The sequence below is a fragment of the Hyla sarda genome, chromosome 4, assembly GCF_029499605.1.
Source record: "Hyla sarda isolate aHylSar1 chromosome 4, aHylSar1.hap1, whole genome shotgun sequence".
Lineage (NCBI taxonomy): Eukaryota > Metazoa > Chordata > Amphibia > Anura > Hylidae > Hyla > Hyla sarda.
Genome location: NC_079192.1, coordinates 408,729,774 through 408,753,364, shown reverse-complemented (window position 1 = coordinate 408,753,364; position 23,591 = coordinate 408,729,774). Strand labels below are relative to the sequence as shown.

The following is a 23,591-nucleotide window of genomic DNA, read 5'->3' as shown; positions in this document are numbered from 1 at the left end:
AGGACTGCCTAAAACCGGTTCCCAGTACCCCTTGCCGTGACTCTGTGGTTCCCCCTGTAACCGGTCTCCCTAAGGCCTATATGGACTTTGCGGATGTTTTTTGCAAAAAACAAGCTGAGACTCTACCTCCTCACAGGCCTTATGATTGTCCTATTGACCTCCTCCCGGGCACTACTCCACCCCGGGGCAGAATCTATCCTCTGTCCGCCCCAGAGACTCTTGCTATGTCGGAGTACATCCAGGAAAATTTAAAAAAAGGCTTTATCCGTAAATCCTCCTCTCCTGCCGGAGCCGGATTTTTCTTTGTGTCCAAAAAAGATGGCTCTCTACGTCCTTGCATTGACTACCGCGGTCTTAATAAAATCACGGTAAAGAACCGCTACCCCCTACCCCTCATCTCTGAACTCTTTGATCGCCTCCAAGGTGCCCACATCTTTACCAAACTGGACTTAAGAGGTGCTTATAATCTCATCCGCATCAGAGAGGGGGATGAATGGAAAACGCCATTTAACACTAGAGATGGACACTTTGAGTATCTGGTCATGCCCTTTGGCCTGTGCAACGCCCCTGCCGTCTTCCAAGACTTTGTTAATGAAATTTTTCGTGATCTCTTATACTCCTGTGTTGTTGTATATCTGGACGATATCCTGATTTTTTCTGCCAATCTAGAAGAACACCGCCAGCATGTCCGTATGGTTCTTCAGAGACTTCGTGACAATCAACTTTATGCCAAGATAGAGAAATGTCTGTTTGAATGCCAATCTCTTCCTTTCCTAGGATACTTGGTCTCTGGCCAGGGACTACAAATGGATCCAGACAAACTCTCTGCCGTCTTAGATTGGCCACGCCCCTCCGGACTCCGTGCTATCCAACGTTTTTTGGGGTTCGCCAATTATTACAGGCAATTTATTCCACATTTTTCTACCGTTGTGGCCCCTATCGTGGCTTTAACCAAAAAAAATGCCAATCCCAAGTCTTGGCCTCCTCAAGCGGAAGACGCCTTTAAACGGCTCAAGTCTGCCTTTTCTTCGGCTCCCGTGCTCTCCAGACCTGACCCATCTAAACCCTTCCTATTGGAGGTTGATGCCTCCTCTGTAGGAGCTGGAGCGGTCCTTCTACAAAAAAATTCTTCTGGGCATGCTGTTACTTGTGGTTTTTTTTCTAGGACCTTCTCTCCGGCGGAGAGGAACTACTCCATCGGGGATCGAGAGCTTCTAGCCATTAAATTAGCACTTGAGGAATGGAGGCATCTGCTGGAGGGATCAAGATTTCCAGTTATTATTTACACCGATCACAAGAACCTCTCCTATCTCCAGTCTGCCCAACGGCTGAATCCTCGCCAGGCCAGGTGGTCTCTGTTCTTTGCCCGATTTAATTTTGAAATTCACTTTCGGCCTGCCGATAAGAACATTAGGGCCGATGCTCTCTCTCGTTCCTCGGATGCCTCGGAAGTTGAACTCTCTCCGCAACACATCATTCCTCCTGACTGCCTGATTTCCACTTCTCCAGCCTCCATCAGGCAAACTCCTCCAGGAAAGACCTTCGTCTCTCCACGCGAACGCCTCGGAATCCTCAAATGGGGTCACTCCTCCCATCTCGCAGGTCATGCAGGCATCAAGAAATCTGTGCAACTCATCTCTCGCTTCTATTGGTGGCCGACTCTGGAGACGGATGTCGTGGACTTTGTGCGAGCCTGCACTGTCTGTGCCCGGGATAAGACTCCTCGCCAGAAGCCCGCTGGTTTTCTTCATCCTCTGCCTGTCCCCGAACAGCCTTGGTCTCTGATTGGTATGGATTTTATTACAGACCTACCCCCATCCCGTGGCAACACTGTGGTTTGGGTGGTCGTTGATCGATTCTCCAAGATGGCACATTTTATCCCTCTTCCTGGTCTTCCTTCAGCGCCTCAGTTGGCTAAACAATTTTTTGTACACATTTTTCGTCTTCACGGGTTGCCCACACAGATAGTCTCGGATAGAGGCGTCCAATTCGTGTCAAAATTCTGGAGGGCTCTCTGTAAACAACTCAAGATTAAATTAAACTTTTCTTCTGCATATCATCCTCAATCCAATGGACAAGTAGAAAGAATTAACCAGGTCTTGGGTGATTATTTACGACATTTTGTTTCCTCCCGCCAGGATGATTGGGCAGATCTTCTACCATGGGCCGAATTCTCGTATAACTTTAGAGTCTCTGAATCTTCCTCCAAATCCCCATTTTTCGTGGTGTACGGCCGTCACCCTCTTCCCCCCCTCCCTACTCCCTTGCCCTCTGGTTTGCCCGCTGTAGATGAAGTGACTCGTGATCTTTCCACCATATGGAAAGAGACCCAAGATTCTCTTTTACAGGCTTCATCTCGCATGAAAAAGTTTGCCGATAAGAAAAGAAGAGCTCCCCCCATTTTTGCTCCCGGAGACAAGGTATGGCTCTCCGCTAAATATGTCCGCTTTCGTGTCCCCAGTTACAAACTGGGTCCACGCTATCTTGGTCCTTTCAAAGTCTTGTGCCAAATTAATCCTGTCTCTTACAAACTTCTTCTTCCTCCTTCTCTCCGTATTCCTAATGCCTTTCATGTCTCTCTTCTTAAACCACTCATCATCAACCGTTTCTCTCCCAAATTAGTTTCTCCCACTCCTGTCTCCGGTTCTTCTGACGTCTTCTCAGTGAAAGAGATACTGGCCTCCAAGACGGTCAGAGGAAAAAGGTTCTTTTTGGTGGATTGGGAGGGCTGTGGACCTGAAGAGAGATCCTGGGAACCTGAGGACAACATCCTAGACAAAAGTCTGCTCCTCAGGTTCTCAGGCTCTAAGAAGAGGGGGAGACCCAAGGGGGGGGGTACTGTTACGCCGAGCGCTCCGGGTCCCCGCTCCTCCCCGGAGCGCTCGCTTCTCTCTCGCTACCGCAGCGCTCCGGGCAGCTCCACTGACCCGGTGCGCTGCGATACCGTCTCCAGCCGGGATGCGATTCGCGATGCGGGTAGCGCCCGCTCGCGATGCGCATCCCGGCTCCCGTACCTGACTCGCTCTCCGTCTGTCCTGTCCCGGCGCGCGCGGCCCCGCTCCCTAGGGCGCGCACGCGCCGGGTCTCTGCGATTTAAAGGGCCACTGCGCCGCTGATTGGCGCAGTGGTTCCAATTAGTGTGTTCACCTGTGCACTCCCTATTTATACCTCACTTCCCCTTCACTCCCTCGCCGGATCTTGTTGCCATTGTGCCAGTGAAAGCGTTTCCTTGTGTGTTCCTAGCCTGTGTTCCAGACCTCCTGCCGTTGCCCCCGACTACGATCCTTGCTGCCTGCCCCGACATTCTGCTACGTCCGACCTTGCTTCTGTCTACTCCCTTGTACCGCGCCTATCTTCAGCAGTCAGAGAGGTTGAGCCGTTGCTAGTGGATACGACCTGGTCACTACCGCCGCAGCAAGACCATCCCGCTTTGCGGCGGGCTCTGGTGAAAACCAGTAGTGACTTAGAACCGATCCACTAGCACGGTCCACGCCAATCCCTCTCTGGCACAGAGGATCCACTACCTGCCAGCCGGCATCGTGACATCCCCTTTACGGATGCGAAAAAGATTATACGCGCCCCTTAAGTCCAGTTTGGTGAAGATACTTGCTCAGCGTAGACGGTCAAAGAGTTCGGAGATCAAAGGCAGGGGATAGCGGTTTTTGATGGTAATCTTGTTTAAACCACGGTAGTCAATACATGGGCGTAAGGATCCATCCTTTTTAGAAACAAAGAAGAACCCCGCTCCAGCAGGGGATGAGGATTTCCGAATAAAACCTCTCTTTAGGTTCTCCTGGATATACTCCGTCATGGCTTGAGTCTCAGGGGCTGACAGAGGGTAAATCCTGCCACGGGGCAGAGTGGCACCAGGAAGAAGGTCAATGGGACAATCATAAGGTCTATGAGCAGGTAAGACCTCTGCTTGCTTTTTGCAGAATACATCTGAATAGTCCTGGTAAGCCTTGGGAAGGCCTGGTAAAGAAGAAGCCTCAGGGGTTTGACTAGTGGAAGGAGATGTGAGACATCGTTTGTGACAATAAAGACCCCAACTTTTGATCTCCGCGGTGGTCCAGTCGAGGGTAGGAGCATGACGCTGGAAGCCGAGAAGAACTTCAGAGGTGCAGTTAGGCAGAACGAAAAATGCAATTTTTTCATGATGAAGTCCAATGCTCATGGGCAGGGGTTCAGTGCGGTAGCGCACAGCGCAGTCCAATTTCTCTTCGTTTACTGAAGAGATAAAGAGCGGCTTGACGAGACGGGTTACTGGAATACTGAACCTATTAACAAAAGAGGCCAAGATAAAGTTTCCTGCAGAACCTGAGTCCAAGAAGGCCACTGCTGAGAAGGAGGAGTTGGCGGATGGAGAAATCCGCACAGGTACAGTCATCCGCACAGGTACAGTGTCGTTTCACCCTTGTGAACTAGGTGCGTGCGTTTCTCCTGACGCGGAGGGCGGATAGGACAGTCTTTTAGGAAATGTTCGCTACTAGCACAGTACAGGCACAAATTCTCGTTTCGGGGGCGAGTCCTCTCTTGTAGGGTTAGGCGAGACCGATCCACTTGCATAGCCTCCTCGGCGGAAGGCACAGGAACAGATTGCAAAGGACGTTGGAAGAGAGGAGCCTGGGAGAAAAATCGCCTGGTGCGAACAAGATCCTTTTCCTGACGAAGTTCCTGGCATCTTTCCGAGAAACGCATGTCGATGCGGGTGGCCAAATAGATGAGTTCTGATAGATTATCAGGAATTTCTCGTGCGGCCAGGACATCTTTGATGTTACTGGATAAGCCTTTCTTGAAGGTCGCTCAGAGGGCCTCATTATTCCAGGATAGCTCTGAGGCGAGGGTGCGGAACTGGATGGCGTATTCACCCACAGAAGAACTCCCTTGGACGAGGTTCAGCAAAGCAGTCTCGGCAGAGGAAGCCCGGGTTGGCTCCTTAAAAACACTTCGTACTTCAGAGAGCAAGGACTGGATAGTAGCGGTGGCGGGATCGTTGCGATCCCAAAGCGGTGTGGCCCATGACACGGCCTTTCCAGACAGGAGACTGACCACGAAAGCCACCTTAGACCATTCAGTAGGGAATTGGTCCGACATCATCTCCAGGTGTAGGGAACACTGGGACAGGAATCCACAGCACTGTTTAGAGTCCCCATCAAACTTGTCCGGTAGAGACAGGCGGAAGCTGGGAGCAGCCACTTGCTGCGGAGGAGATGCAGGAGCTGGCGGAGGAGATGGTTGCTGTAGTTGCGGCAGAAGCTGTTGCAGCATAACGGTCAGTTGAGTCAGCTGCTGTCCTTGTTGCGCGATCTGCTCTGATTGCTGGGCGACCACGGTGGTTAGGTCAGCAACACTAGGCAGCGGGACCTCAGCGGGATCCATGGCCGGATCTACTGTCAGGATCCGGACTGGTATGCAGAGAGGACACTGGAGGTGGATCCTCTGTGTCAGTGAGGTGATGGCGTGGGCCGTACCAGGGGAACGGAATGTAAGGGGTTACTGGTTTTCACCAGAGCCTGCCGCAAAGCGGGATGGACTTGCAGCGGCAGGTAACCCCCAGGTCGTTCCACCCGATAGCGACTCAACCCCACTGACAGCTGAGACAGGCGCGGTACACAGGGACAAGGCAAGAGCAAGATCGGACGTAGCAGAAGGGCAGGGCAGGCAGCAATGGTTCGTAGTCAGGGGCAATGGCAAGGGTTTGGATACAGAGGCTTGGGATACACAAAACGCTTTCTCAGGGCACTAGGGCAACAAGATCCGGCAAGGACCGGAAGGGGAAGTGGGTTTATATAGGAAATGGAGGTGATTGCACTTGATTGGGCCAGGCACCAATTAGTGGTGCACTGGCCCTTTAAATTTCAGAGCCGGGATGGGACGGAAGGAGGACAGGGCAGGTGAGCAGAACGGGATGCGACCCGCGGGCAGGCACGTCCTGCCGTGCGGATAGCAACCCCCTCGGGGGACTCAGAGCAGCGCTCCTGGTCAGCGAGTCTGACCGGGGCACTGCTAACAGAAGATGAATGCCGCGAGTGCTCCGGGGAGGAGCAGGGACCCGATGCGCTCGGCGTAACAGAGCTATCGCACAAAGAGATATCTTGTCTTTGTTGAGGAGGGAACGGATTTCCTTTTAAATAGTCTTTCATTTTTGGGAGGAAGGCTCAGTAGTGTGAAAATCCCAGAAATTCCACCTCCTTGGAGGGTATGAATATAGATTTTTCATGGTTATTACAAATCAGAGATTGGAAAGGAGGGATAACATCCATTCCATGTGTAAACATACCAGGTGACGAGATTTGGCCATAATAAGAATGTTGTCTAAATAAATGATTAGACAAAAGCCCAGAGAACGAAGAGAAGCCACTACAGGTTTCATTAGTTTTGGGAAACACCAAGGGGCTGAAGAAAAGGCAAGTAAATTGCCATTTTTGGTTGTTCCATATAAATTGTAGGTAAGGTTGAAAGTTATGATGAATAGGGACCGTGAGATATGCATCTTTTAGGTCTATCTTTATCAATCAATCTTCTCTTAATAAGAGGTCTCTTAACCCCTTAAGGACACATGACGTTCTCATACGTCTCCATTTCCGAGTCCTTAAGGACACATGACGTATGAGAACGTCATGTGTTTTACCGGCCCCCCGCAACCATCTGGAGCGGAGCCGGTCCCCGATGCCTGCTGAAATCGTTCGGCAGGCATCGGGGCATATCGCCCAGGGGGGTCATTATGACCCCCCATGTCGGCGATGGCCGCAGATCGCTGGACAATTCAGTCCAGCGATCTGCGGCGGATTCCGGGTCAATCGGGTCTCCAGTGACCCGGTGACCCGGAATTATTGGCTGATCGGGGCCGTCAGAGACGGCCCCGATCAGCCAGAGCCAGCAGGGGTGAGGTGGCACTGGTGCCACCTCACGATCGCCCTGATTCGTCGGCCGGATTACCGGCCGACCAATCAGGGCGCCTGCTGCGGGTGTCACTCCCGCAACCCGCTCCGCCCCTCTTCCGGAGGACGTGAGCGGGTGCGGGACGTGCACCCCGGGTGCTGGGGACCCCGATCCCCGGCGCCCCTGTTGGGATCGGGGCCCCAGGAGCAGCGGCGGCGGCGGAGACGACGAGGGACTGACCTGTGCGGCGAGGATCGTTGGAGGTGAGTGACAGCCTCCTGCTGTTGCTTAGCAACAGCTCCCAGCATGCAACAAGGGCATGCTGGGAGCTGTAGTTATGCAACAGCAGGAGGCAGACCACCACAACTCCCAGCATGCCCTTATGGGCATGCTGGGACTTGTAGTTTTGCAACAGCTGGAGGCACATTCTTTCTATGGAAAAGTGTACCTTCAGCTGTTGTGTAACTACAACTCCCAGCTTGCACAATCAGCTAAAGTGCATGCTGGGAGTTGTAGTGGTGCATCTGCTGGTTGCATAACTCCCAGCATGCCCGTTGGCTGTCGGTGACTGCTGAGAGTTGTAGTTTTGCAACAGCTGAAGGCACACTGAGTTAAGTAGCAAACCAGTGTGTCTCCAGCTGTTGCATAACTACAATCCCCAGCATCCCCAGCCAAAGTAGTATGCCTCCAGCTGTTGCATAACTACAACACCCAGCATGCCCTTCCGCTGTCCGTACATGCTGGGGGTTGTAGCTTTTGCAACAGCTGAAGGCACACTGGTTGCAAAACACTGAGTTTGTTACCAAACTCTGTGTTTCACAACCAGTGTGCCTCCAGCTGTTGCAAAACTACAACTCCCAGCATGCACTGATAGACCGTACATGCTGGGAGTTGTAGTTTTGCAACAGCTGGATGTTCCCCCCCCCCCCCCAATGTGAACGTACAGGGTACACTCACATGGGCGGAGGATTACAGTAAGTATCCGGCTGCAAGTTTGAGGTGCGGCAAAATTTCTGCCGCAGCTCAAACTGCCAGCGAGAAACTACTGTGAACCCCCCGCCCGTGCGACTGTACCCTAAAAACACTACACTACACTACACTAACACACAATAAAATAAAAAGTAAAAAAACACTACATATACACATACCCCTACACAGCCCCCCTCCCCTCCCCAATAAAAATGTAAAACGTCTGGTACGCCACTGTTTCCAAAACGGAGCCTCCAGCAGTTGCAAAACTACAACTCCCAGCATGCACTGATAGACCGTACATGCTGGGAGTTGTAGTTTTGCAACAGCTGGATGTCCCACCCCCCAATGTGAACGTACAGGGTACACTCACATGGGCGGAGGATTACTGTAAGTATCCGGCTGCAAGTTTGAGCTGCGTCAAATTTTCTGCCGTAGCTCAAACTGCCAGCGAGAAACTACTGTGAACCCCCGCCCGTGTGACTGTACCCTAAAAACACTACACTACACTACCACAAAATAAAATAAAAAGTAAAAAACACTACATATGCACATACCCCTACACAGCCCCCCTCCCCAATAAAAATGAAAAACGTCTGGTACGCCACTGTTTCCAAAACGGAGCCTCCAGCTGTTGCAAAACAACTACTCCCAGTATTGCCAGATAGCCGTTGACTGTCCAGGCGTGCTGGGAGTTTTACAACAGCTGGAGGCACCCTCTTTGGGAATCACTGGCGTAGAATACCCCTATGTCCACCCCTATGCAAGTCCCTAATTTAGGCCTCAAATGCGCATGGCGCTCTCACTTTGGAGCCCTGTCGTATTTCAAGGCAACAGTTTAGGGCCACATATGGGGTATCGCCGTACTCGGGAGAAATTGGGCTTCAAATTTTGGGGGTATTTTCTGCTATTACCCTTTTAAAAAATGTAAAATATTTGGGAAAACAAGCATTTTAGGTAAAAAAAAATATATATTTTTTTACATATGCAAAAGTCGTGAAACACCTGTAGGGTATTAAGGTTCAAATTACCCCTTGTTACATTCCCCGAGGGGTCTAGTTTCCAAAATGGTATGCCATGTGTTTTTTTTTTGCTGTCCTGGCACCATAGGGGCTTCCTAAATGTGGCATGCCCCCAGAGCAAAATTCGCTTTCAAAAAGCCAAATGTGACTCCTTCTCTTCTGAGACCTGTAGTGCGCCAGCAGAGCACTTTTCACCCCCATGCGAGGTGTTTTCTGTATCGGGAGAAATTGGGCTTCAAATTTTGGGGGGTATTTTCTGCTATTACCCTTTTTAAAAATGTAAAATTTTTGGGAAACCAAGCATTTTAGGTAAAAAAAATATATATTTTTTTTACATATGCAAAAGTCGTGAATCACCTGTAGGGTATTAAGGTTCACATTACCCCTTGTTACGTTCCCTGAGGGGTCTAGTTTCCAAAATGGTATGCCATGTGTTTTTTTTTGCTGTCCTGGCACCATAGGGGCTTCCTAAATGCGGCATGCCCCCCAAAAACCATTTGTCGCTCCTTCCCTTCTGAGCCCTCTACTGCGCCCGCCGAACAATTAACATAGACATATGAGGTATGTGCTTACTCGAGAGAAATTGGGTTTCAAATACAACTAAAAATTTTCTCCTTTTTACCCCTTGCAAAAATTCAAAAATTGGGTCTACAAGAACATGCGAGTGTAAAAAATGAAGATTTTGAATTTTCTCCTTCACTTTGCTGCTATTCCTGTGAAACACCTAAAGGGTTAATACACTTACTGAATGTTTTTTTGAATACTTTAGGGGGTGTAGTTTTTATAATGGGGTCTTTTATGGGGTATTTCTAATATGAAGACCCTTCAAATCCACTTCAAAACTGAACTGGTCCCTGAAAAATAGTGAGTTTGAAAATTTTGTGAAAAATTTCAAAATTGCTACTGAACTTTGAAGCCCTCTGGTGTCTTCCAAAAGTAAAAACTCATAAATTTTATGATGCAAACATAAAGTAGACATATTGTATATGTGAACCCAAAAAAAATATTTTTTGAATATCCATTTTCCTTACAAGCAGAGAGCTTCAAAGTTAGAAAAATGCAAAATTTTCATTTTTTTTCATCAAATTTTGGGATTTTTCACCAAGAAAGGATGCAAGTTACCAAAAAATTTTACCACTACGTTAAAGTAGAATATGTCACGAAAAAACAATCTCGGAATCAGAATGATAACTAAAAGCATTCCAGAGTTATTAATGTTTAAAGTGACAGTGGTCAGAATTGCAAAAAACGCTCCGGTCCTTAAGGTATAAAATGGCCTGGTCCTTAAGGGGTTAATAGATGGATATCTTCTATCTCGAAATGACGGTAGTGAACAAAGTTGTTCAATAATTTCAGATTTATTACCCGTCTGTGACCTCCATCTTTATATTTTACAAGAAAAAGATTGCTGATAAACCCTTGGTTGTCCAGAGGAACTTGGATAATTGCGTTCTTGGAATAAAGGTCTTTGATCTCAGCCTCTACTAGTATTAAATCTGGTTTTGGAAATTGTATTGGATGTGGAGGATGAAGTTGGAAGGGAATGGATAGGAATTCTGCTAACCCTGTACAGTATTCAGAATCCACTGATCGGAATAGATCATTTTCCGCCCACTGGAATTTGGAAAAAATGTGGATTCGGACTTACCTGTAGATGGTCTGGAGTGGGAGGAACCTCGCTGGCCTCTTGCCCTCCAGGGCCATCCTCGGTAAGGAAAGAAGGGTTGTGGTGGAGGCATAGGGACATTGTATGGTAGTCTGTCCTATTGAGGGGGGCCTCAGTACTGGGGTTTAAATTGTGGGGCTCGGCTGGGAAAACTGCTCCGGCTTTTCCCAGCCTTCCCAAAAATTTTACTGGACAACACTTTTTTAAGTGACGTTTGAGCTTTGTCCAGGGTTGAGAACAAGCCAACGTATTTTGAGATTTCTTTAATAAATATATATAAGATATAAGAATACCCCTCCTACCGCGATGTACGGTACCTTGTAGTTCCTCCCACATTAGGTAGGCATCATGTTCCCCCACATTAGGTAGGCAGTATAGTTCCCCCACAATAGTAGGCAGCTCCCCCACAATAGGTCGGGAGTTACCCCACATTAGGTCAGCAGTTACCCCACATTAGTAGGCAGCTCCCCCACATTAGTAGCAGTTTCCCCACATTAGTAGGCAGCTCCCCCACATTTGTAGGCAGCTCCCCCCGACATTTGTAGGCAGCTTCCCCCACATTAGGTCAGCAGTTCCCCCACAATAGTAGGCAGCTCTCCCACATTTGTAGGCAATTCCCCCACAATAGTAGGCAGTTCCCCCACAATAGTAGGCAGCTCCCCCCACATTTGTAGGCAGCTCCCCCCACATTTGTAGGCAGCTCCCCCCACAATAGTAGGCAGCTCCCCCCACATTTGTAGGCAGCTCCCCCCACATTTGTAGGCAGCTCCCCCCACATTTGTAGGCAGCTCCCCCCACATTAGGTCAGCAGTTCCCCCACAATAGTAGGCAGCTCCCCCCACATTAGATTGGCAGCTCCCCCCAACAGACATACAGCTTCCAGCCATATACAGTGTATGGCTGCAGGCTGTATGTCTGTACTGGTCTGCCCCCACAGTGTTCTGATCACCGCTCCTCCGGCCCGGGTCACCATCTACTGCTATGACCTATGGACCATAGCAGTAGGTGCCGGGACTGGATCACTTAAGATAGCACGGCCGGTCACTCACCAGGCTCCGGTCGGCGTGCGTCCTCCTGCGGTCCTCCTGGTCCTGCGCTTCTCTGCCTCTATGGTTGTAGGCACGTGACGTCACTGACGTCCCGTGCGTACAACCATAGAGACGGAGGACCGCAGGAGGACCGAAGGAGGATCGCAGGAGGACGCCGGGGAATGGTAAGTGACCGGCGGACATCCTTATGTCCCGAAAAGATTTTTCGGGACACAAGGATGTCCGGGATAGGAATACCTATGATTATCTGCCCGGGCCGGCTCCCGTGTGTGGCTGCAGGTGGGGGCCGACCAGAGCAAGTAAAAACTAATACTGTATACTAAAAACCAGGGGGCCTCCAGCTGTTGTAAAACTACAACTCCCAGCATGCCCGGACAGCCTTTGCCATGCTGGGAGTTCTAGTTTCACAACAGCTGGAGGCACCCTGGTTTTTAGTATACAGTATTAGTTTTTACTTGCTCTGGCCGGCCCCCGCCTGCAGCCACACACGGGAGCCGGCCTGGGCAGATAATCAGAAGTTTTCCTATCCCGGACCTCAATAAGACGACCCCCGACTTTTCAGAAGAAAATTCGGGGTTAAAAAGTCGTCTTATACGCTGGGATATACGGTATATATAAATATATATATGAGTAAGCACAGGGCTAAATATGGAGAAGCTGTATAAATTATAAGGTATTTAATATGCACAGTATCACAGAAATAAGAGAATTAATAAACATGTACTTATGCTGCGGTAGCAGCAAAGAAAGAGGTTGTGGCTTATTGAGTGACTCCTAATATTAACCATGCTGCATTCTCATAGGTTAACCATCATATATAGCATTCTTGGTTGTATCTACCTATTGTAAGGTTTTTTGCTTCTCATTAGTGATGAGCGGCATAGGCCATATTTGAATTGCCGATATTTTGCGAATATATGGACGAATATTCGTCAAATATTCGCGAACTTCGCATATTCGTTATATTCTTTTTTTATGCGCATATGCAAAAATGTATGTGCATATGCAAAAATGTATGCGCATATGCGCATATTCGCGAATATTGAGCCCTCCCTTCTTTAATGGAATATGGAACTAATGGGCTAGTGCAGTGGTCTGCAACCTGCGGACCTCCAGATGTAGCAAAACTACAACTCCCAGAATGCCCGGACAGCCGTTGGCTGTCCGTGTACGCTGGAATTGTAATTTTGCAACATCTGGAGGTCTGCAGGTTGGAGACCCCTGCACTAGTGCATTAACTCTGTGATTTTTTGCCCATTGAAACCAATAGGCCCATTGTGGTCTATGGGAATCTCACCTTATGTAAAACTGAAAGATAAGCAGGAAGGTCTTGGCAGTACAGTGGATGGGAGACCCTGCTGGTGGTTCGAGTCACAGGGTGGGATGGAGTGTTACAGTGTTGTGGTTAAACTTTACTTTCCTGGAAAAGCTGCTGAGTTGTCCATAGCAACCAATCAGATCGCTTCTTTCATTTTTCACAAGGCCTCTGCAAAATGAAAGAAGAGATCTGATTGGTTGCTATGGACAACTCAGCAGCTTTTCCAGGAAAAGCTGCTGAGTTGCCCATAGCAACCAATCAGATCGCTTCTTTCATTTTTCACAAGGCCTCTGCAAAATGAAAGAAGCGATCTGATTGGTTGCTATGGGCAACTGGACAACTTTTCCTTTGAACAGGTTTTGATATATTTTTGAAAAGGCCCCTGAAAAATGAAGGAGGCAATCTGATTGGTTGCTATGGGCAACTCAAAAACTTTTCCTCTGGACAGATTTTGATAAATCTCCCTCTATGGGGGAGATTCATCAAAACCAGTGAAGAGGAAGAGTGGTGCAGTTGCCCAGAGCAACCAATCAGATTGCTTCTTTCCATTTTAACAAGGCCTTTGAAAAATGAAAGAAGCAATCTGGTTGCTATGGGCAACCTTTACTCTGCTCAGGTATTGATATATATCCCATTATGTTCCTTAACCTCCCATTCATTCATTCATACCCAGCCTTACACATTACATCCAGTTTCAATTAACCCCAATACCCATATTTGGTACCCAATTAACCTAGTTCCCACGGTTCAAAGGCTTTCTTAATTACCAATTGACCTACATTTGTCATTCACGAGTAAAAAAGTTAAACCACTGTAACACTACCTGCAACAGGGTCTCCCATCCACTGTACTGCCGAGACCCTCCTGCTTATCTAACAGTTTTACATACCGTGAGAGTTAATGCACTAGTGCAGTGGTTTCCAACCTGTGGACCTCCAGATGTTGCAAAACTACAACTCCCAGCATGCATGGACAGCCAACGGCTGTCCAGGCATGCTGGGAGTTGTTGTTTTGCAACATCTGGAGATCCGCAGGTTGGAGACCACTGCACTAGCCCATTAGTACCCTATACCATTAAAGAAGGGAGGGCTCAATATTCGTGAATATGCACATATGCGAAGAGCAGAGAGGGATGTTCAGTGATCACTGTGATGTGTACTGTAAAAAAAAAGCGAATATTCGTAATTGAGAATATATAGTGCTATATTCGCAAAATTCGCAAATTCGCGAATATGCGATGTTCGTGATTAAAATTCGAATTGCGAATATTCGCGAGCAACACTACTTCTCATTATTGTTAAACGTTTTAGTTTTGCTGCTATATGTTTGCAGTAAAGAAAGAATTTTCATATAATGCGAGGCCTCCTGTCTCGAAATAAAATCAGGATTTGTGAACTGTACACCTGAGCAATACAGTGTAAAGTCTTGTTGATATAGATCAGTTTTTAAAGAAAAAGTTAAATTAAAAATTAACAATGCAATGTTATATATATGAGCTCTCCCGCCATCCTCTAAGCTGATTGGGATAGCGCGTTTTCACCCCAGTGGTCCTGATCAGCTCTGCTGAGCCGCCAAGATAGTTTTTTCACATTTTAGATGCTGCAATCAACTTCGCTTGTGGCATCTATGGGGTTAATGCTGGGCATCACTGCGATCAGACCAATCCCCTATTATGTGTGCTCAGCTCCTGAGTACGTGTCATAGAAGGGGAGCGGGTGCAAAGCATATGTGGTCAACACTCTTCCGCCGCTCTGAGCAGCCACATAGGTGCCTGCGAGTGGGGGAGGGAGGTTTTTCATGTTCCATGGAGGGCCATAAAATATATTGTCTAGCATATTCTGCTGCACACCACTAACTCCATTGACCGCATGGCCTGCTGACCATTGATGGCCGGACACAGATGTAAAAAGAAAGGCAATTAGAATTTTCTTTTTTTTTACTATGATTTTCAGCATTGTTTCAGTTTTTACCTAAGGCAGTATAAAAGATAGAATTGTCCCTAATCATAGCACACCCTTGAAAGCTATGTACAGGAGCAATATCTCCTGTTTTTGACAGGAGTCCATGCTGCTGTACATACTGTACTTTCTGTGGCACCCAACATGATTGGCACATAGACTATGCACTAAAGCACTTGCTTCTATTTGAACTGAGCAGTAAGTAATATACTGCATGCCTCGCCGCTCAGTGAACTATTGCTGGGCTGGATGCAGAGTGCCGGAACCAGTGAATGTCAGAACAGAAATGGCAATCCCCAGCCCAGTAAATGTACTGAGTATGTGGTGAGGCATAGAGCATTCCTGCTTCTTAACATGAATAGGGGTATTAGTCTTTGCTTCTGAACATAGTTTCTATGGCGTCTAAGTTAATATACAACTACAGTATAGGAAAAGATGACAAAAAATTCTAGTTGTTGGCCACTAGGGAGAGCTAATGTATACATCTTAAGCTTCCCCTAGAGGTGATTCAGAGTTATATATTAGAGAGCTAAAGAGTATTAGTACAAAAGAATTCTCAATAATAAACAAATTGTCTGGGATACAAAGTACTAGCGCTACTTATGTCCACGTGGCTGTGTCTGGAATAACAGTTCTACTCTAATAGGGGCTCAAGCAGAGTATAGACATGAAGAAATCAATTTCCTCCCCTGTAACTATAGACTGAAGGCTCAATGGGTTAATACACAGCTCTTAGCAAACTCAGTGTCATGTCACGTGGCCTTGAACACACCCTATGATATCCAACTTAAGTTTCGTTTATTGTAAATCCTGAAGCCATGGCGTCTGTTGCTCAAAGAAATGAGCTTCTCTGTTCCATCTGTCTAAACATATATACAGATCCTGTAACCCTGAGATGTGGACACAACTTCTGCCGGGTCTGTATTGATCAGGTCCCGAATGTACAGGAGGAGTCTGGAGTTTATTCCTGTCCTGAATGTCGAGCTGAACTGAAGGGGAACACAACTCTACACAATAGAGCAGAACATCTACTGCCTACTCAGACACATCAGGAGGAGACGACTGGGATCTGCTGCACCTACTGTATTAACTCTTCTGTACCTGCTGTAAAGTCCTGTCTGCACTGTGAGGCTTCTCTATGTGATGGTCACCTGAATGTTCACAGCAAGTCACCAGAACACGTCCTGACTGATCCCAGCACTTCCCTGAAGAACAGGAAATGCTCCATCCATAAGGAACTTTTAAAGTACTATTGTCCTAAGGATGCTATCTGTATCTGTGTGTCCTGTACATTGGCCGGAAAACATGGGGGACACCAGGTGGAGATGATGGATGAGGCCTCTGAGAAGAAGAAGAAAAAACTGAGGAATGTTCTTCAGAAACTGATCCCAAAGAGAGAGGAGACTGAGGAAAGAGTCCGGAGTCTGGAGGAACGCAGGAGAAAAGCTCAAGAGAAATCATCTGGAGAAGCGGAGAGAGTCACTGCCCTGTTTATAGACATGAGGAGACGGCTGGACGACCTGGAGAAGAAGGTCCTGAGTGAGATCTCCAGGCAGGAAAAGGAAGAGTCACTGTCACTGTCTGCTCTGATCCATCAGCTGGAAATAAAGAAGGACGAGCTGTCCAGGAAGATGAGACACATTGAGGAGCTGTGTAACATGACGGATCCACTGACTGTCTTACAGGAACCAGACACAGGTGACTTGTGTGATCCTGAGGAGGGGGGAGGTGATGAGGACACAGGGGGACATGATAAGACACATGATGTAGATGTGGATGTGATTACAGGGATGATACATGCAGGCTTCTCTGATATAATGAAATATCTGAAGAACATCTCACCCGCAAAACAAGGTAATAAGAGGAAACGCTACCACTGGTACCGATCTCCACCCAGTCACACAAAAGCTTCTCCTGTGTCAAGTACAGAATATGGGGGCAATTGTGTAATAGTCAGGACTGGGGGTGCAGGGGAGGAGGTAATAGCTGTAGGAAAGGTGGGGATCTACGGGGAGGGTCCTGCAGACATATTACTGGATGTAAAGACAGCTCATAATAATATCAACATATCAGACAACCTAAAAACTGCAACGTGGACAAAAATAACACAGAATCGTCCAGAGAGATTCCAGTATTATCAGGTGATGAGCAGAAAGGGATTTACCTCAGGACGACATTATTGGGATGTGGAGGGCAGTGGGTCAGGATTGTGGAGGGTGGGGATGTGTTATCCCAGTATAGACAGGAGGGGAGGACGGTCATTCATTGGTGACAATAACAAGTCCTGGTGTTTGAGGAGGTATAATAGTCAGTATTCATTGAGACATGACAGTAAAGTAATACGGTTATCTGACAACATCTCCACTGATAGAGTCATCAGGATCTGTCTGGATTATGAGGCCGGGCAGCTGTCCTTTTATGAGCTGTGTGACCCCATCAGACACTTACACACCTTCATCACCACCTTCACCGAGCCCCTTCATGCTGCATTATATGTATATAATGGTTCTTTAAAGATATCAGGGGAGGAGCAGCTGTGGAAAACTGAGAAATGTGAATAGAAACAACCTATAGGAGACAGCTGTTGAAAGTGCTTCAATCTAAGACATTAATTTTCAGATGCATTTTCAACAACAACAAAAAAATCGTGTGTGAACAATTCACAAATTGACCAAAAAAAAACATGCCAAAAGGAAAAAAACTACTTTGGGTGAAAACATTAGAACATATTGCTTTGTAGTTGAATTGCAGTTTGTAACTGCATCATGTCAATTTACAATAGTAAGTAATGGAAGAAGTTTGGTTTAAAAAAAGCGTTTGGATGCTTGGAAATAATATAGGAAAAATATTTTGCAATCACAACAGAAAACACAACATAAACAACACGTGAGCACAGCCAAATGATAGCAAATAAACCTCCATTGCCAAAACATAACGTGTGTTGGGTGAAGGTATAAATGTACATAAAATGACCTAGTAATGACAATGGTGATTGGTACCCAATATTCATTTCTGTAACAATTGCCATCTATAAATAAAGCTTTATTTGTACTGAATTACATTGTAAGTGTTTTTGTTTGTTTAAAATCAGGATTTGTGAACTGTACACCTGAGCAATACAGTGTAAAGTCTTGTTGATACAGATCAGTTTTTTAAAGGAATAGTAAAACAAAAAATAACAATGTAATGTTATATATATGGGCTCTCCCGCCGTCCTCTAAGCTGATCGGGATACCGCGTTTTCACCCCAGGATAGGTTTTCTATAGGGATTTGCTCCTACTCTGGATAGTTCCTGACATGGACAGAGGTGTCAGCAGAGAGCACTGTGGTCAGGCAGAAAGGAAATTCAAAAATAAAATAACTTCCTGTGGATCATACAGCAGCTGATAAGTACTGGAAGGATTAAGATTTTTTAATAGAAGTAATTTACAAATCATTTAAATTTTCCATAATTTGACCCCAACGTACCAAGTCCAAGTTTTAACCACATAAACCACTAAATTGCCCAAAATAATGTTTCATCTGAAAAAAAAAAAAAAAAAAAACTGATAAGACCTCTGGGGGTATGTTTTTACAAAAAATGGGTCATGGGTCACTGAGTCACTATCATCGGGGACTTTTCATGTTGCCTCAAATGCGCAGCGCTCTCTATCTACCTGAGCGGGGTGCGCATTTGAGGCAACATGTTGGGGACGGCCACACACATCACATTCCCAGAATGATGATTCAGAGCACAGGGTTTGGGGTGGGCATATTTTTTAGTTTTGGCTATGCTCTGGGTCATCATTCTGGGAACATAATTTATAATTTTATGTCCCACTGTACCCCATTTTAGTTATTTAGTGTACCCCAGTTATTTTCCCCATGTAATGCCCCTTGAGGGGGGGTCCCACTGTTCTCGCTCCATAGGAGAAAGCCAAAGCTCAAGGATCCTGACTGATCTCCGGCACCTCTGAGACCGGTGTGCATGCTGTTTACGCCAATAAATGAGGTATGTCCTTACTCCAAAGAAATGTATTTACACATTTACAATGACATTTTCTCCTTTTACCACTTGTGAAAGTGAAAAATTTGGGGTAACCCCAGCATTTTAGTGTAAAAAAAATAAAATTTTTCATTTTCACATCCCACTTCATGAATATTTATCAAACACCTGGGGGGTGTTAAGGCTCACTGTACCCCTTGTTACGTTCCTTGTAGTTTCTAAAATAGTATGCCAAGTGGTTTTTTTTTCGCTGTCCTGGCACCATAGGGGCTTCCTAAATGCGATATGCCCCCATTTCAGCAAAATTTGCAAATGTGACTCCTTCTCTTCTGAGGATTGTAGTGTGCCCACAGTGCACTTGGCGTCCACACATGGAGTATTTCCATACTCAGAAAAGATGGGGTTACACATTTTGGGGGGCATTTCTCTTATTACCCCTTGTAAAAATGTAAAATTTTTGGAAAAAACAGCATTTTAGTGGAAAATAAGAATAAAAAATAATTTACACATCCAAAGTCGTCAAACACCTGTGGGGTGTTAAGGCTCACAGTACCCCTTGTTACGCTCCTTGAGGGGTGTAGTTTCCAAAATAGTATGCCATGTTTTTTTTTTTTTTTGCTGTCCTGGCACCATAGGGACTTCCTAAATGGGACATGCCCCCAAAAAACCATTTCAGCAAAATTTACTTTGCAAAAGCCAAATGTGACTCCTTCTCTTCTGAGCATTGTAGTACGCCAACAGAGCACTTGATGTGCACATATGAGGTATTTCCATACTCAGAAGAGATGGGGTAACAAATTTTGGGGGGCATTCTTTCCTATTAACCCTTGTAAAAATAAAAAATTGGGGGGAAAACTAGCATTTTAGTGAAAAAAAAAATCATTTACACATCCAACTTTAAGAAAAAGTTGCGAAACACCAGTGGTTTGTTAAGACTCACTGGACCCCTTGTTACGTGCCTTGAGGGGTCTAGTTTCCAAAATAGTAAGCTTGTGTTTTTTTTTTTGCTGTTCTGGCACCATAGGGGCTTCCTAAATGTGACATGCCCCCCCAAAAAAAAATCAGAAAAACTCACTCTCCACAATCCCACTGTTGCTCATTCCTTTCTGATCCCTCTACTGCGCCCGCCGAACACTTAACATACACATATGAGGTATTTCCTTACTCTAGAGAAATTGGGTTACACATTTTAGGAAGATTTCTCTCCTTTTACCCCTTGTAAAAATTCAAAAACTGGGTCTACAAGAACATGCCAGTTTAAAAAATGAAGATTTGGAATTTTCTCCTCTCCTTTTACCCCTTGTAAAAATTCAAAAACTGGGTCTACAAGAACATGCCAGTTTAAAAAATGAAGATTTGGAATTTTCTCCTTTCTCCTTCGCTATTCCTGTGAAACACCTAAAGGGTTAACAAACCTTTTGAATGTAATTTTGAATACTTTGAGGGGTGTAGTTTTTATAATAGGGTCATTTGTGGGGTATTTCTAATATGAAGACCCTTCAAATCCACTTCAAAACAGAACTGGTCCCTGAAAAATAGATTTTGAAAATTTTGTGAAAAATTGGAAAATTGCTGCTATACTTTGAAGCCCCCTGATGTCTTCCAAAAGTAAAAACATGTCAACTTTATGATGCAAACATAAAGTAGACATATTGTATATGTGAATCAATATATAATTTATTTGGAATATTCATTTTCCTTATAAGCAGAGAGCTTCAAAGTTAAAAAAAATGCAACATTTTAAATTTTTTCATCAAATTTTGGAATTTTTCACCAATTTTTCTACAAAATTTTACAACTAATATAAAGTAGAATATGTCACGAAAAAACAATCTCGGAATCAGAATGAAAGGTAAAAGCATCCCAGAGTTATTAATGTTTAAAGTGACAGTGGTCAGATGTGCAAAACATGGCCGTGTCCTACACTGAAAATTGGCTGGGTCCTTAAGGGGTTAAATAGAACATATTATACCCCTGGGTTATTACATAGGATAGGAAGATGGTAAAATAGTAACTGGCCCATATATGGAAAGGAAGGAGTAGATTTGATGAATGGGTGGGGGTGCAGTGAGATACAAATGTAATATCTGTCCTGGTCTGTGTTCACACACAGCTATTGGTTTGCTGTGTGTGTACAGTTTTACGTCTATGGCTTTTCAGCCCCACCCTCTGTCAGCCAATACACTTTTGGGTGTGTCTATTTATAGTCAGCCCAGCCTAGCCTCTGGGCTGGTGATACTTAATTTACTGAATGACTGCCTGATGTCTAGCTGCTATGCTGGACATGCTGCTAATTGAGGCTGTGGGTGAAACACTTCTTATTTGAGCTTTTAAATCTACTATCTGTTTTTTTTCACAAACAAACGCCATCGTTACTCGGCGGGACAATGCTCTTTACTCCCCCTTTTCTGTTTCCATACTTATTAACTCCCCACCCTTGTTTCTCCCCCCAATTTCTCCCTCTCTCTCCTCCTATCCTCTCCTCTGCTACTCCAGCACTGCCCGTATTTCATCATCATAGCCTTCTGATTCTTGAAAGAGAACCCACTTCCTCCAAGTACAGAAAAATTCAGTGTTAGTATTATGTCACCCTGACCGTTAATTTTCTATCTCTGTTTTAGCATGCACTTTGTATTTTCTGGTTTTAGCCATGTTATGTGGCATGCTCTTAGGATTTGTTTATCCTTTCTGCTGTGTCTGTTCACACTGTGTTTGCTCTTGTATCCATTTATGTGAAGTTCTGTGTTTTTATATTTGTTTTTCTATTGGGCCAGCATCCTGACCTCGGTGGAGTGTGCCGCTGGCCAGTAGTCTATTTGGATTTATTATTAATGGTCAGTGGCATACAAAGGGAGGGCGGGGTGAGGGCGCTCACAAGGGGGGTGCCAGGGGCGGACTGACCCGCCGCAGCCGCCACCACTACTGAGGATCCGGAACACTCGTCCCAGATCCCCAACAGACAGAAGTGCCTTCTCCTGTATGCGCGATACACGCACATACAGGAGAAGGAATCCCCTCTGTGTGAGCCGCATCTGCAGCTGCACAGAGGAGACGTGACCTCCGCCCCCACGCAGCATGCAGTACAGGAGCCGGTGACGTCACTCATCAGCACCTGTACTGTGGAGGGGAGAAGACGCGGGCCCTGCAGCTGAGGAGATCGCTGCGTGGGACATCAGGTGAGCATCCTTTTTTAATTTATTTTTCTCTACATATACCTATAGGGGAGGAGGGGGGTTACTCTACATATACCTATAGGGGAGGAGAGGGGGTTACTCTACATATACCTATGGGGGAGGGGGTTACTCTAAATATACCTATAGCGGAGGAGAGGGGGGTTACTCTACATATACCTATGGGGGAGGGGGTTACTCTACATATATCTATAGGGGAGGAGGGGGTTACTCTACATATACCTATGGGGAAGGGGAGGGGGGGTTACTCTGCATATACCTATGGGGAAGGGGGGGGTTACTCTACATATACCTAAGAGGAGGGGGGTTACTCTACATATACCTATGGGGAAGGGAAGGGGGGTTACTCTACATATACCAATGGGGAAGGGGAGGGGGGGGGTTACTCTACATATACCTATATGGGAGGGGGGGTTACTCTACATATACCTATGGGGAAGGGGAGGGGGGGAAACTCTACATATACCTATGGGGAAGGGGAGGGGGGGTTACTCTACATATACCTATGGGGAAGGGGAGGGGGGGTTACCTATGGGGAAGAGGGGGGGGGGGTGCAGCTGCATATACATATGGGAAAGAGGGGGGTGTAACTGCATATACCTATGGGAAAGGGGGGGTGTATCTGCATATACTTATGGGAAAGGTGGGGTGTAACTGCATATACCTATGGGGAAGAGGGGGGTGTAGCTGCATATACATATGGGAAAGAGGGGGGTGTAACTGCATATACCTATGGGAAAGGGGGGGTGTAACTGCATATACCTATGGGAAAGGGGGTGGGGTGTGTCTGCATATACCTATGGGAAAGGGGGGGTGCAACTGCATATACACCTATGGGAAAGAGGGGGGGGTGTAGCTGCATATACCTATGAGAAAGAGGGGGTGTAACTGCATATACCTATGGGAAAGAGGGGGGGTGCAACTGCATATACCTATGGGAAAGAGGGGGGGAGTAACTGCATATACCTATGGGAAAGGGGGGGTGTAACTGCATATACCTATGGGAAAGGGGGGTTGTAACTGCATATACCTATGGGAAAGGGGGTGTAACTGCATATACCTATGGGAAAGGGGGGGGTATAACTGCATATACCTATGGGAAGGGGGGGGGTAACTGCATATATCTATAGGAAAGGGGGGGATGTAACTGCATATACCTATGGGAATGAGGGGGGGGGTGTAACTGCACATACCTATGGGAAAGAGGGGGGGTGTAACTGCATACACCAATGGGAAAGAGGGGGGTGTAACTGCATATACCTATGGGAAAGATGGGGGGTGTACCTGCTTATACCTATGGGAAAGAGGGGGGGAGGTAACTCTGCCTATACCTATGGGAAAAGGGGGGGGGGGTAACTGCCTATACCAATGGGGAAGAGGGGGGTAACTCTGCCTATACCAATGGGGAAAAGGGGGGTAACTCTGCCTATACCAATGGGGAAGAGGGGGGTAACTCTGCCTATACCAATTGGGGAGAGGAGGGGGGGGGAATCTGCCTATACCTATGGGAAAAAAGGGGTTTAACTCTGCCTATACCTATGGGAAACGGG

At 46.4% G+C, this 23,591-nt stretch overlaps 2 protein-coding genes across 2 annotated transcripts in view; one reads left to right on the top strand and one right to left on the bottom strand.

Moving 5' to 3' along the window:
- The window catches only part of LOC130267636 (actin-binding protein WASF2-like), a 100,276-nt gene that overhangs the window by 7,915 nt on the left and 68,770 nt on the right, over positions 1-23,591 (bottom strand). The gene's annotated exons all lie outside the window — the stretch shown is intronic.
- On the top strand, positions 15,493-17,889 carry LOC130267606 (E3 ubiquitin/ISG15 ligase TRIM25-like). Its single transcript, XM_056517639.1, has one exon. The coding sequence runs from the start codon at positions 15,683-15,685 to the stop codon at positions 17,423-17,425; it is 1,743 nt and encodes a 580-aa protein (XP_056373614.1). The 5' UTR covers positions 15,493-15,682; the 3' UTR covers positions 17,426-17,889.

Excerpts from the sequence above, each read along its gene's own strand:
- LOC130267606 (XM_056517639.1), top strand. The coding sequence starts at position 15,683 with ATGGCGTCTGTTGCTCAAAGAAATGAGCTTCTCTGTTCCATCTGTCTA.